The sequence below is a fragment of the Egretta garzetta genome, unplaced genomic scaffold (assembly GCF_000687185.1).
Source record: "Egretta garzetta isolate BGI_Z169 unplaced genomic scaffold, ASM68718v1 scaffold326, whole genome shotgun sequence".
NCBI lineage: Eukaryota > Metazoa > Chordata > Aves > Pelecaniformes > Ardeidae > Egretta > Egretta garzetta.
Window position 1 is genome coordinate 2,967,142 of NW_009260026.1, and position 13,819 is coordinate 2,980,960.

A 13,819-nucleotide genomic window follows, 5' to 3' on the forward strand; every position below is an offset into this window, starting at 1 on the left:
CTTCACGAACTTCTTCCAGCTCCTTGATATCACAATATTGTCCCCTATATTGGAGTTTGCTTCATGCCACAGCCTGTCATTGTGTATCCGTGCCTCATATTACCAGCCTCCAGCCTGGCCACTTCAGCCCACCAAAGGTGTTTCAGAGACTCCAAAGAAAAATATAGAGGTAGCAGGCACTGCAGCTGTTGGCTGTTACACTACCTTTAGGAATCACCACATCCGCAGGAACTGAAAATCTCATTATGTGTGAATTTAACCAGAATAAGCTTTATCACTAGATAAGATTTAAGGGTAGGAGACTCCATTTGTTTGAAAACACATGTTTGCAATAATTGAACAAAGTTACATATGCACATCAGTAAGATTAAATTTGGCAATGCAGATTTTCTTAAGCTGCGGCGGCATCTTGGGGAGCTTGTGGCATGGGCTAATTAATCCTCCATCCCCAGCCTCAGGCCTGGTAGGCTCAGGGGAGTTTTTAGAGCTCTATCTTTTCTGCAGCTATTGTTAAAGACTGCTCACATAGAAAAGGCATGACTTTCCCGTCTTCTAGCCTGAGTGTGAGTGCTCCTCCTCTTTAGCTGTGCCTCAGCTCTTGTGACTGGGAGCTATAGCGTCCCATGATAATGCAGGCAATTGACTCACTTCTCGCCATTCTCCCCATTAAGCTCTTTTAGTTTTTATGTTACCTTAATTAGCACTTTCCTGGCAACACCTTTTAATTGGCTTTTCTTGTTTCAAGACATTTAAAACAGCAGTGGTAAAATGTACCAACCTCCTATTAGAACAGTATTAATTGCACATGTGTTCTGGTAATGACTGATGCTGGCCTTTCCTTAGCAATCTCTTGAATGTAATATGACATTTAAACATGGACACATCATGAAACCAAGGAGTGAGGTGTCCACATTGGGGGACTCATTTATATCAGGATTATTTGAGATTTCATGTTGTTGGTGCTGGCCATTGCACACTGGCTACTGTATAAGAACATATACCCCAAAGGTACAGAGAGATATATATTCAGGGAACTCTGCACTTCCATTCTCTCTGAAGTTAGAAGCCCAAATACAATTATAAAATGGGTCATTTTTTTTAGATGGTGTTTGTGGAATAATATCTTGTGTACTTAGCACAAGTGGGGTTGGGATGAACCCTTCTCTACTTGTGTTACACACTTCGGATAAGCATTCATCTTTCTGAAAGCAGAATTATTTGCATTTCAGGTATCCTCCCTGGGCCTACCTTGGAAGCTAGATCTGCAGCCGCCCTTCAGTCATGGTTGTTTCAAGATTAAAGGCCATCTCCCTGTCATTGCCAAGCTTTTTTCTTCTTGCTTTTCATCTCTCAGCATCACAGAATGTACCTGAATACTCTGAAGCTGAACATCAGCAATGTGTCAGGAAAGAACACCCCACAATTGCTTTTGAAGGTAAGAGCTTCTATTCCTGTTTCAAGTTCTAGTAGGATGATCCATTTTGAAGTCCTTCCTGGTGTTGTTATGGATGGTGGTTTAGTCTGTGCTGTTTTCCTCACACCTGCAATCCAAAGGCCAGTGCAAGTGGCCCAATGAATTGTATTCCCTTTGATGCTTTACAGTGTTTTAACTCTGAGGTTTCACAGCAGTCACTTAATTCAGGCAGTTTTGGGACTACTGGTCTAAGAAACTCCATTTCCAATTCTGCTGTAGGCTTCCTATAATCTTGTGCCACACTGAAACTGTGTTTCAGTTTCCTTTTCTCTAACTGGGTTCAGTAATGCTTATAAAACCTCACCTGGCTGGCTGGATCCAGACAGTAAGTGAAAAGTGATAGAGCATTTGGACATACCTGAATGCAAGAGAAGTAAATGGTTTTAAAATTGCAGGGAGTGGCTGCCTTTTTGTTTGTTGATTTTTTTGTTTGTTTTTGTTATGCATTTATCACTTTTGCTAGTAGTTTTTCTGGCATTCATCTGAGCATTTAACTTGACAAGGTCTTAAGAATGTGAGAGGGTTGCAGCATCCTATCGAGTGTGGGCAATTTTTTTACTGTTCTTTTGCAACATGGAATTTCTGTTGTCCTTATCCCAGTTGGATTTTCCATGAGTGTACACGTACTCCTAAGTTGCTGTCTGTCCAGTCTGCCCCCTTACCCACACAACAGTCAGATTATTATATTGGTTCCACCATCATTTCTCAATTCACCCCAGACTAGTGTGTTAAGATCAGTGTGCCAGCATTATCAGCTGCTGAATGTCCTTGCTAAAACCAGTTTCCTCCTAAATGTTGAAATATCGATTTTGGTTCCCATTTAAGGCTTTGCAATGCATCTCCAGTTACATTCTTTGCTAAAGGCAATTAAGTACCTTGCAATGTGTCTCTGGTTAGGTTCTTTGCTAAAGGCAATTTAGTTGTGGTTTTGTGACCTTTGAGATAGGGTTTCCAGGAAGAAAGTAGTCAAAGGCTTCCTTGCTGACCTTTCAGGGTTCTTCTAGAGAGCTTTACTCTTCTTCACAGAGGAGGAAACTCTTGTCTCTTAATTTGGAAAGTGCAAGAGATTTCTTGTCTGTTTTCCATTATCTGTGCTTTAAAGGTTTAAGTGGATTAAAGTAAATTAGCAAAATCTTTAAGCCTACATGATACGGCACCGGCTCTAACCTTGCTCCGGTGGAATGGGTAAATAAACCTTAATTTTAATTGCTAAATAAGTCTAACCATCTGTTTAACTGGGGAGGGGTGAAAGGAGAAACCCTTGTGGTTAAAAACGTGGTGGAATTCAGTTGGATATGTAAATAGATAATACAATAATGATGATGCTATAGGTACAGAAAAGAGAAAAACTGTGCAGTCTCTCTATTAACCAGGAGCACCAAACTTTTGAGTTTACAGAGGATGAGTTTGTGGGATCCCACACTGAGATAAATCATTCTACAGGGAATATTAGAGCCCCAGTTCCTGATGTTGAGGAATTAGTGGGCAATTTTTGGCACTCAATATGAGCGCTTCTCTGCAGAAGTGGTAGCTACGTAAACACACTCATAATCTGCCAGTTTGCTTGAAGGCACGAATTTTTCACACACACACAAAAATATATCTCCTCCCCTTTCACTGTTCTTGTTCCCTTCCTCTCTTTGATGATAGAGGGCAAAAACTGGTATGAGTTAATTAGAACTTGACAATTATACGAAAGAAATAGAGATTGAAAATTGCAGACACATCAAGAAAATGACCCTGCTTATCATTTGACTCTCTTAAACCCAAGTTAGATTCAGAGTTTCTGGTTTTTCTCAGCACCTGTTTCCTCGTGATTGTTCATGAAACAGTTTAATCCTGTATTTTCTGCTGCAAAGCTCAGCTGGAAAATACACAGGAATAAAATTAAAGGCACCTTACTTCCACTGCACATATGGAAGAGGGCTCAAATCTCCAAAACCACATCTCAGTTCATAATATAATTTGCCTTAAAGCTATACACTGTTCTGATGCGAGCACAAGCAGGTTTAGGCTGCAAGGGGAGACAAGCAGAGGAATCTACATCTTATGTGCTGTTCCAAATTGCTCTGAGGATGTCTCCGCTTAACATTGTGGCTCATGGGCTTTCCGTGGCTGTTCAAATACATCATCCCATGGATCACAACCTGCTATACAATGGGAATGCCAAGCCAACGACTGAAAGAGTGACCCCAGCAGCAGCAGCGCTGCTGATGCCCCCACTGCCAGGGGAGAGGATTATGTTACACCAGCAATTTTCAGTGGATGGGCAGTAATAATAAGTAAGGCCCCAGACCATTCAGTCATACAGGATGCATTAATTTACTGCCAGAATGAATAGATTAACAAAACAGTTTATGTTACAAAGGGGTTGAATAGCTTCTTTTTCATGACCTTTCTAGCCAGGCTTCCCATCACAAGACAAATGGGATACCATAACATGTTTTGTGTTCTCCAGTCTTCAGTTCCCACCTTGCTTGTGCTCAGCCTCTCTTTTTATTGTAGTTTTCCTCCAGATTATGATATTGTTAACATCCAGTTGGCTGGATAATATCCTTGTGTGGAAGAATAAAAGTAAAACTCCTTTCTGTCTACTTTTTAGCTTATTTTCTGAGAAATTATGTATTTTCTATGCCTCATCTCTTGCTTATTGTATCTCATCTACACCAGTCAACCATCTATTTGAATTGATATCTCTGTATTGCTATGGGAGGGGTAAGAAAGAGAGAATATGGTACATGTCCTAGTCAGTTAAACAGAAAGGAGTCTATGTATGCAAAATATTTTTACTTTAGCTGTGTCTGGGCCTGAAGAAATGCCTGTTTCTTCACGGAGTTCATTCCCCAAACCACTTGTGACTTAGAGGAAATGGCCTAGAGAAGTCGAGAGACACAGATTCTTATTTTATATGCTCAAGATAACGTTTGCACTGCCAGGAGACGTGTGGGCTGGGTAGGGGCTGTGAGCTGAATGATTTGTCCTGGCAGACTACATAGAGATTGTGAGGGACAGGTTAGGAATTTGTGCTGTGAATACCATCCTGTGTGTTTGCACAGTACCAAACTAACACAACAGTGCCCCAGTTTCCCTGGGGCTTATAAATGATGCTCATTGTACAGTTCACCAACAATACATACCCGGTTTGGGCTTTTCATAATTAGATTGTTCTACTCCATGCTTATAGGAAATCCAGTTAAAGTTTGATTTCCCTTGTTAGATCAATAAGAAAATGATCTTTTACTTCCCAGGAGCCTGTTTCTGGTGTTTTATTACCTATTTAGTTGTAAGTGGGTAGCTACATTAAGGATCTTGCACGTTTGTTTGTTTTTCAGTGAGTTGAGAAATTAATGAAACAAGTCAGGTATATTCTTAGTGCATCCTTTTTTATTTATGTATGCATGTATACATGCATACAAGTCCCGTTTCACTAAGCAGTATATCATGCTGGCACAGCTCCACTGTGGACCACTCTGGTAAGCCAAACACCAGAGAAGCTCTTTCTAGTTCCTGTCAGTCATGCTCATCTTTCTTTTCGTTTCTATACATACCTTACAACCAATAAATCAGTCCCTGCATTCGCAACCAGGCTATGCCCTTGCCATACTGTCCTGGTTCTTAGCAGTATCCTTCATTGTTATACAGCTGTTTCTTAGACATAAAGCACCTTTGCTATCCATTAAAGACACTTGGAGATCCTTTGTAACATGCCCCTTGGGAAAGCCAGAAACATCTTCTGCCACAGCAATACTATATAAAATTTGTTATTTTGAGAGCCAGAGACATGACTGTCATGCATATATATTTGTAATGGGTGCAGAGTGCTTGGTTTCAGCTTGTTTACCAAGGAAGTTTGCAAACTCATCTGTATTAAACATGTCACTTGGATGTTCACAACCTAACTGGAAATGAGTTGTAGACAGGTTTCCACTTGCAGTTTCTACCATTATTTCTTACTCATTAGTTTTATCCATTAAATTGTTATGCTCAAGAAAAAGTATGATAGACTTCCCAGGGCTTTTTGCCACAGGTCATGGCAGTTAGTGTAAGCTGGAAGAACACAATTTGTCCCTGCTTTAATAATTGCAGCTTGCCTTCATCCACAAAACCACCTCAGCTGATCCCATGCTGAAGCACAGGAGAGAGGTCGACTTGGTTAAACAACTTGTATCCCAGATCTTCTCAGGATTGCACATCTCAGCTGTGCAGACTGTATCATCACAGCTGGTGTGAGTTCTCAGGGTGCAGCACGTGACCCACTGCCTAATCCTGAGTCTGTCCTAGATGCAGACAAGTTGGTCTTTCTGTTGTCTCTGTTGCTTCAGATTTTCAAAATGAATTAGTTTGGGAGTGTTTAAAACTGGGATTTTGCTTCAGACTGTCTGTAATTATTACCTCCTACCAGATGAATATGATTCAGGTTGCTTGAATGTAGCTTACTGTATATTTTCTCAATATTTTCTTTCTTTAAACAACATTTTATTGAAACGTGGCCAGCTTCAAACACCGAAATCTGTGGGGAGCAGTTAAGTGTTCGCTTTTTGTATTGAAATCAAAAACTGTTTTAACTTTGTGGGCTGAAGGATAATAGGGTATGATTTATTTCTTTTGAAGGTTCTTGACAGTTTACCAAACACCCCCACTATTGTTGAATTGGTCACTGATACGTTATTTCCTTTCCTGTATATTGATGGGAAAAGAAGCACATTAGCATCCGTCAATTCCAAAAGCCAGCTAGGAAAGCCCCTTAGGAAATTTTGATAAAGATTTACACTTTCCTTGAGCAAGTGAGATTTTGACAATCCAAATCAAAATTTTAGTTAACGAAGGATGAAGATTGTGAGGTGAAGTACGAGAGGTATATCTGGCTAAACATCAAAGGGAAGGCAAAATACATTATGGGAGAATTGTCTTCTAGCTCATAGCCTTGCTGCCCTTGAACCTCCATAGAGGCAGTCCAAACATTAACTGATGATGGAGTGTTGACTGGCAACTGGTGGCATCCTGTGGGTGCTACAGAATATTTGACCTTTGGTGCATTTCAGTATGGATTTTGTTTCCATTAAGCAAGCCTTGTGGCAATTTTCTTTTAAATCTTGAAAAATGGAACTGTGGCAAATGAAGTTGGTATTTTCTTCTCTAGGGCTGATTTAGAATTTTTTGAAAATTATGACTAATAAAGCCATAAATATACAGTGGTTGGGGAAGTAATTTTCTCTCAGGCAAAACTTCTGAAAATTACACCCAACAGCTCTCAATATATTTTTCATTCCATAATAATAATTATAACAATAATGATGCTAGTTCTTTGACACTTTCCCATTAATGGTGTCCAAGGTACTTCACAAATAATCGCCATGAAATTTGATTGAAAAAATTATTCAGTGTTCTGTTCCTTGGGGCCTCAAGAAGAAAAGGGATCTCAGAAGAGTGCCTTTCATTCACAAAATACTTTAGAGCGAATCATGACCAGGAGAGAAAATGAGGACTTTGTGGTGAAGCTTCAGGAAGCAAAGTGATTGAGTAACTCTTAGATATTGGAGTGAGGGAAGGTAAAATTTTAAAGAGGTATGATAGCTCAAATGATGGAGCAGCCTCTGCCCATGAGTGGTGGTGATGATGAGAGGGCAGGGTGTGCACAGCAGCGGGACTGAGTGAGGTGGGCTCACGATGTGTAGGAACAGGTACTCAGAAGGACACCAGCATAGTATGCATGGTCCAAGGCCATGAAAACATCTGGTCAACAGCAGAGTAGCTTATTTATATTTTCCAGAGGTATGGCTGGTGTGACTGGGGCTAACAGCAGCAGCTAACAGCAGCACGTTCATGGTCCTTTCTTTGGCACAGTGGGTGGATCTAGGACATAGAAGTGGGCTCCCTCTTTCCATATCCCAGGCAGCACCTCAGAGAAAGGAAACAGGTTGGAAAGCAAAGCAAAGTGCTTTTCTTCTTTTTCTGTGGCTCAGTGCAAACAAAGACATGCCTTACAGAGACCTCATTCTCAATTTTGAAGTTTACTTAGCATAGTTCCCTAACTGAACAGACCTCATTTATTTAGCACATCTGCTTCTGATGAGTGTTAATATATCCCATTCTCCTAAAACCTTCCATTCAAGGATGTCATTATGCTTTGATAAAGTTCACTTTAGTACTAGCAGTCTCATAAGAAATATTCTTGTTTAATCATGTGGGGTTCACCCTGGAAAGCCATGAACAGTCTCTGCTCAGTCAAGCACTTAATATGTACTTACCTTGAAGTCAATGGGATTGTGTACCTGAAACCAAGCATATGCTTATGTGCTGAGCTAGGCCAGAAAGTGCACAGTGCAGAAACATCAGGTCTGTAAAGGGAAAACCTAGCATATCATTTTGTTTCTAGAGAGTTCTGCTACTATAGGTCCAACTGGCCAACTTGTTTCTCTGACATGGCTGAATCAAGTGGTTAAGAAGTCCAGAATGTTCCTGGGCTTAGTATAGGATTAGCTGGATGAAAGTCTGTGATCTGCAATGCACGGTAGGCTGGGATAGAGGTTTTTATGATCATTTCTAACTTTGGGAGGTGCAGATGAAATCCTGAAGAAACTCTTGTGCTTTGGCTTAAAAAGGTCTGACTTCATAGATGATCCATTCTTTCCTTTTTATAACATTGGGTGATCTTCAGAATGTATTTTAATGGAAGTGCTTGAGCTGCAAAATTCAGATTTGCCTTTTATATGTGGAGATTGCTCTGTTTTACAGCACATTAATAAAAGAAGGTGGAGGTCATGGGTGAAATGTGGTCTTTGATAATCCTTTACTATTAATAGCCAGCTTCCAATTTAAAACCACTGATCCTTATGAGAACAGGTTCATTTCAAAAGTCTTTCAGGATTTTACAGCCTTTGCTCCAATTCATTGGTGTAACTGACTCATGGTGGGTTCACAGAAGACAGAAGGTCTCATAGGCTGGCTAAAAAGTACAAACTGTGGTTTGACTTGGCATCTCCAGTTCAGTCTCTGGCAAGCCAGCAAAGAGGGTCAACTTCTGTTTCAGATGTTCATAAAAATCAGATGCATCTGCTTCTGTGAGAGATCTGGCTACCTGCAGGTGAAACTCGTGGGGAGTTTAGCCATGCTTTCTCTGCTCTGTCCTGCATTCTTACTAGTGAAAACAGTTGTCCTGAATCTTGCACCCTCTCTGCTGGCACAGGTGACTGGTGTAGACATGTAACTGTAAGGATAAAAAACTATTTGCCTCCAGATGTGGAGGAGGCAAATTGAATGATGGTCGAACAATGACGAAGGAGTCTTTTTTCCATCAGACTGCAGTGGCTGTAGGAGCCAAGATTCAGCTTGCTTTCCTGTCTGAAAAAGGGGATTATACTGATCAGAATGTCATAGGAAGCTGCAAGTGATGCATGAGCACTCACCTTATCTTTCTCAGCGAGGGAGGTTGCATGACAGCTGCAGGGCTTGTCTCAGTAAACAGTGGATCACAATAATTAAACGTTCTGCAACATCCTTAAGAAAACAAGAAAGCTCTAGCTTTGCTGACAGTAGGGCTGCATGTGGCACCGGTTAGCTGAGTTTCGGAAGGTGGTGGTGGGGCACAGGGCTATGGCTGCGTGACACCATGCAGTGCCACGTGGGGTAGCAGGCGAGGTTTTCAAGGAGGGTTGTTGAAGAGGGGAGGAAGCGCTAGGGTACTGTTTGCCCCCGTTGGTAGCCTGCTGCGGAAAGCCAGATCCATTCTTCTCAACGAAGTCCTGTGCTGTGTAGACACACACCTTTGGTCCTATTGACCTCAGGCATGGCAAACGGACACGCTTATGACTCATGGGCATGCATCCACAGCCTACACTCTTGCAGCACTGTGGCATCTCCTCTTGCTCTTGATTGACCATTTCCAGTGAGGATCTGCAATGCTGGATGTCAGTTGGGGTTTGAGGTCCTGTGGGGTCTGAGCAACAGAATCCATGCTGAAGAGGGAAGACCCTCTCTCATGTTACATGACTTCTTTCCCAATCCCCCAGCCTGAGGCCTGGGGACTCACCGAGTGGAAATCTCCTGGCTCTCCTCTGGGGCAGGTCTTGATTGAGCTTCTGCCTGCCCTTCACCATCTGCAAATAGGAACACAAGCGAAACAGAGAATGGGCCAAGACTGGCCTCTCTGATGGAACAGAAATGCTGAAAAACCTGTAGAATGTGCAGAGTTGGGAATGTGACTCATAGTCCTTCGATCTTCCCTGGTGGGGCCCCAGGACAACTTAACAGCACACTGTCTCATACTGGGAGTAAGCACTAGTTAATGATTATTATCTGGTGTTTTCTTTATCTGGGATTGAATCCCTGGGTTATTCCTGATAGACTGGTGTGTTTTGCCAGCTGCTCCATATTAATAATAAAAAGTAAATAAACAAGCAGTCATAATTGTACTTTTGCAAAAATTAGGTTTGGACTAAATTATTTTTTTCTCCATATTGAAACAATTTAGCAACACTTGTTTTGAAGAAATGATTAAAATTTAGGAAACAAAGAGTCGACATGCTTGGTATGCGCTAGCGGCAGTTAGTGTGGTGAGCGGTTGGAGTAGCTGCCTGTGGCCGGGATTGGAGTCACTGCAGTGCCTGCCACGTGGTTGTCAGATCCAGAGACTTCTCTTCCCCTTGAGGGTACTGAATAGTGTTGAACAGGGCTCTGTAGGCGTGGGCCAGGCCCCAGCATGTTGCAGTGATTTGAGTCTCTTTGGAATTGCCAGAGTGACAGCATACTTTTTCCAAATATTTTACTAGTTTTTCAGGATTCTGCACTTGTTCAGGGGTGAAGTTCCAAAACATTGGAGGTGCCCACTGTCCTAGATACTTGCCCGTACTATCCCACACATCTTGCCACTCATAGCTGTCTATCGTTGGGGCAGATCTCTGGATCACAGTCTTAAATTGCTTACTAACCTCAGACAAAACTGAAACAATATTCCCAAGAAATTCCAATAAATATATCTTAACTATCCAAGGATGTTCAAGATACTGAAAAGGAGAAACACCATAGAAGAAGGTATGAAGGTGCCATTCTGTATTTCCTCCATAAAAACACTTCTCAGAAGCAGATGTATAATGGCTAATTGTCTCCGCAAGGTGGTACCCAAAGTACAGTAATGGCTTCAGTACGAAACACAAATACCAGATAAAGCTCAAGCTCAGTGTTTTAATAACAAATTTCCCAGGCAAAACATCACTAATGACTGCAGAGCACAGCAAACTGCAAAAACCAACACCAATCTTTAACATGTACAGCAAAAAAAGGAGCACGGTGCAGATCAGATAAACAAAGATTGAGAACAGATGAATCAGTATCATAACCCGCAACTGCTTACAGAAACAAATTCCTTAATAAGCTCTGCTTAATCTATCGTTATCTCAAACCCTTCATGCTCCATGTTGGGTGCCAAAAAGGACTCTTGTGATTTAACCCAGCAGACAGCTGAACACCACGCAGCTGCTCACTCCCCCTCACCCTCCCTGGTGGGGTGCTGGAAAGAATTGGAAGAGCAAAAGTAAGAAAACTCATGGGTTGAGATAAGAACAGTTTCTACGACTACTACTACTACTAGTAGTAATAGTAATGAAAAGAAAAACAACAAGGAAGAAAGAGAGACAAGACCGAGGAAAAACAAGTGATGCAACTGCTCACCACCCACTGACCGACACCCAGCCTGTCCCGAGTAGCTATCACTACCCCCGGACAACTACCCCCAGTTTATATATGGAGCATGATGTCTTATGGCATGGAATACCCCTTCAGTCAGTTTGGGTCATCTGTCCTGGCTGTGCCCTCTCTCAGCTTTGTGTGCAGAGCAGGGGAAGCTGAAAATGTCCTTGACTTGTGTAAGAACTACTTAGCAACAACTAAAACGTCCGTGTGTTATCAACATTCTTCTCATGCTAAATCCAAACCACAGCACCGTATCAGCTACTCCATCCCAGCTGAAACTAGGATGCTCCCATATATCACGTTTTACAGATAATTAGGCCTTGATGCACTAGCCAGTATCCCTAAACCCATTTAACAGTTTGAAGCAATGAGACACTAAATAGTTTCATGATTTGCCCAAGACAGAGAGGACTCCAATGTCAGTGCCATTGGGTGCTTGGGACCATGCCTGCTTCTCCAGATGTCATTTCTCTCTTGGGATGGAAGGAGCACAGCAAGGTCAGTTCAAGGAGGAGCTGTAGGCAGGGAGGGGAGAGGCACAAAATAATCTAGATTTGACATAACTTTAAATGATAACATGTCTAGGTTGCTATGATTATTGTGATTCCTATGGCTCGGTGAAGGTATGACCTGAGTCTTTGGTTCTTTTTTTTTTTTCCCTTCAGGGTGGTAAAGAGCAGAGCCTTTTCTTCTGTCTCCTTCTATTCCTTGGTAGCTGAGAGATTGGACTATTCCCTCCTTCATGATACCAAGAGAGAAAAAGTCTTATTCTTTCTTCTTCCAGTCATCTCCTATCCACATGTTCTTGGAGAGGCTGGAGAGGGACATTAGCAACTCTTTTCCTTCTTGGATCTTATTGAAAGGGAATGGCTCATTGCAAGCAGCTATCATCACAGTGACTCTCGGCCACCCATGGGTTAGCTTATTGTTTCTGTCATCTGAGGTGGAGTTTCGTAGTTGGCCAAGATGTGAAGAATTGATTGAGTGGGCAGGAAATGAGGTAGAAACACGGCTGAAAAGTGAAGACTGCTAGAAAAGAAAGCAGGAGTGGGAGGGGAAGTGAATGTGGTGTTCGAGGGGTAAACTGAGTGAAACCATAAAAATGAGACAGCTGGAAGAATATCCAAGTTGGATTTGGGTATTGAGGAGAGAGAGAAGGAAACCGCTGGTTTGGCCCATTTTGTAGAAGAGGTTGTACTCTGCCAACAGCCTTCTGAGTCCTCATAACTGTGAGGGGAGATCAGAGATTTAAGAAGGCAATGAAGCTAGAAACTGCAGCAGTTGGGATGAGGACATATTTAATGTACAATTAAAGATTTCAACGGATCAGGTTAAAGAAAGAGAGGATACCAGTAATGAGGTGGAGGTGGTGATGGGAAGACAAGGCAGCAGGGTGATATGTATGTGTAGGAGGACTTTTGGGGTAAAGCCAGCTTGAGTTTTTTGGCCTCGTGAGTAAAGTTGAGCTCTAAGTGCTGACACATTTATTTGCTCAGCTCTGTCCATGCAGCAAAAGATTTCTCCTTCCCCTGATAAATTTGCTGAATTGTGGAGTGGTTTTGTGTTGTGGAGGCTACTTTTACATCTCAGCATGGGATAGGAGTGAAAGTTATTTTCCAAAGACTATTGCACTAACCTGTGGTGTGATCTACAACAGAGAGCTAAAATTTAAAATGAGGCTGATATATTAAAATATGATTAATTGTCCATCTAATAAAGATAACACTGTAAGGAGACTTTAACCTCTGTGCAACCTTGGATGTGTCCACACTTGCTGCGTTTGAGAAGACAGGTGGTAGCATGGGTAGTCATTAGCCTTCTGATCTTTGGTTACAGCTTTGTTTGCTTTGTTTCTGATGGGTTCTGGTCAGTGGCCCACACAGACTATAAACTGTGGCCTCAGTCTTAGCAGGCAACTGCCTACTTTGTGAAAAATGCTCTGAATACTGAGAATAATTGAAGCAGAGGATGGTGTGAGATGATATGGGTCTGATTCTGAAAAGGGGACATTTCATCAGTCTATACCAAGACGACAGCCTGAGACCTTACTTTAAGTTATAAAGTGATTAGCATCAGTTGGTCATTGTTGGGATCCAACACTGAGAGTCCTCCAGGCTAGTGGGTGGTCTGAAAAAGATCTAAATGGTTGAGTACTCACAAACTTGAGTATCTGCCAGTTGGTATACAAGGGTTGCCCTGTGCCAGGGCTGAAGCAAACCAAAAGGAGAGGGGATTGTACAGTTACAGAGTCATGGCTGTCATCTGGGTCTCCCCAGGAGTGCTGAAATACTCACACACAGTGATTAAACATGCCATGAACTTGTAAGCTGAGTTAAGAGAACTTATAAGAGACCATACTGAGGCAGTAAGGGAAGCACTCAGTGTGTGGTCAAGTTAGCACTGCACAAAAGTAGGTCTGAATATCTACAGAACAGGTATTTATTTATTCCAATCAAGTTTGGCAGGCCCCCAGTGCTATATGTGTGCTCTATTTCATTGCACAAACCTTTACTTATTGTACAGGGGCTTTATGTAATGTATGTGGTTCAGGTTGTCTTTTCTGGAATGAGGTCCCTGGATCTTCCTTCATGTTTAACTTTCCCATCTTCCTCCTTTAAGGTCTTTTTACGACATCTTTGAAGCTTTTCTGTGCAATCC

General features: G+C 41.9%; 1 protein-coding gene across 1 annotated transcript in view; it reads left to right on the forward strand.

Moving 5' to 3' along the window:
• Nucleotides 1–1,281: 1,281 nt before the first annotated feature.
• The window catches only part of SEMA5B (semaphorin 5B), a 138,458-nt gene continuing 125,920 nt past the window's right edge, over nt 1,282–13,819 (forward strand). Inside the window, 1 exon segment of the mRNA XM_009640865.1 lies at nt 1,282–1,435. Coding sequence (XP_009639160.1) covers nt 1,282–1,435 — 154 coding nt within the window.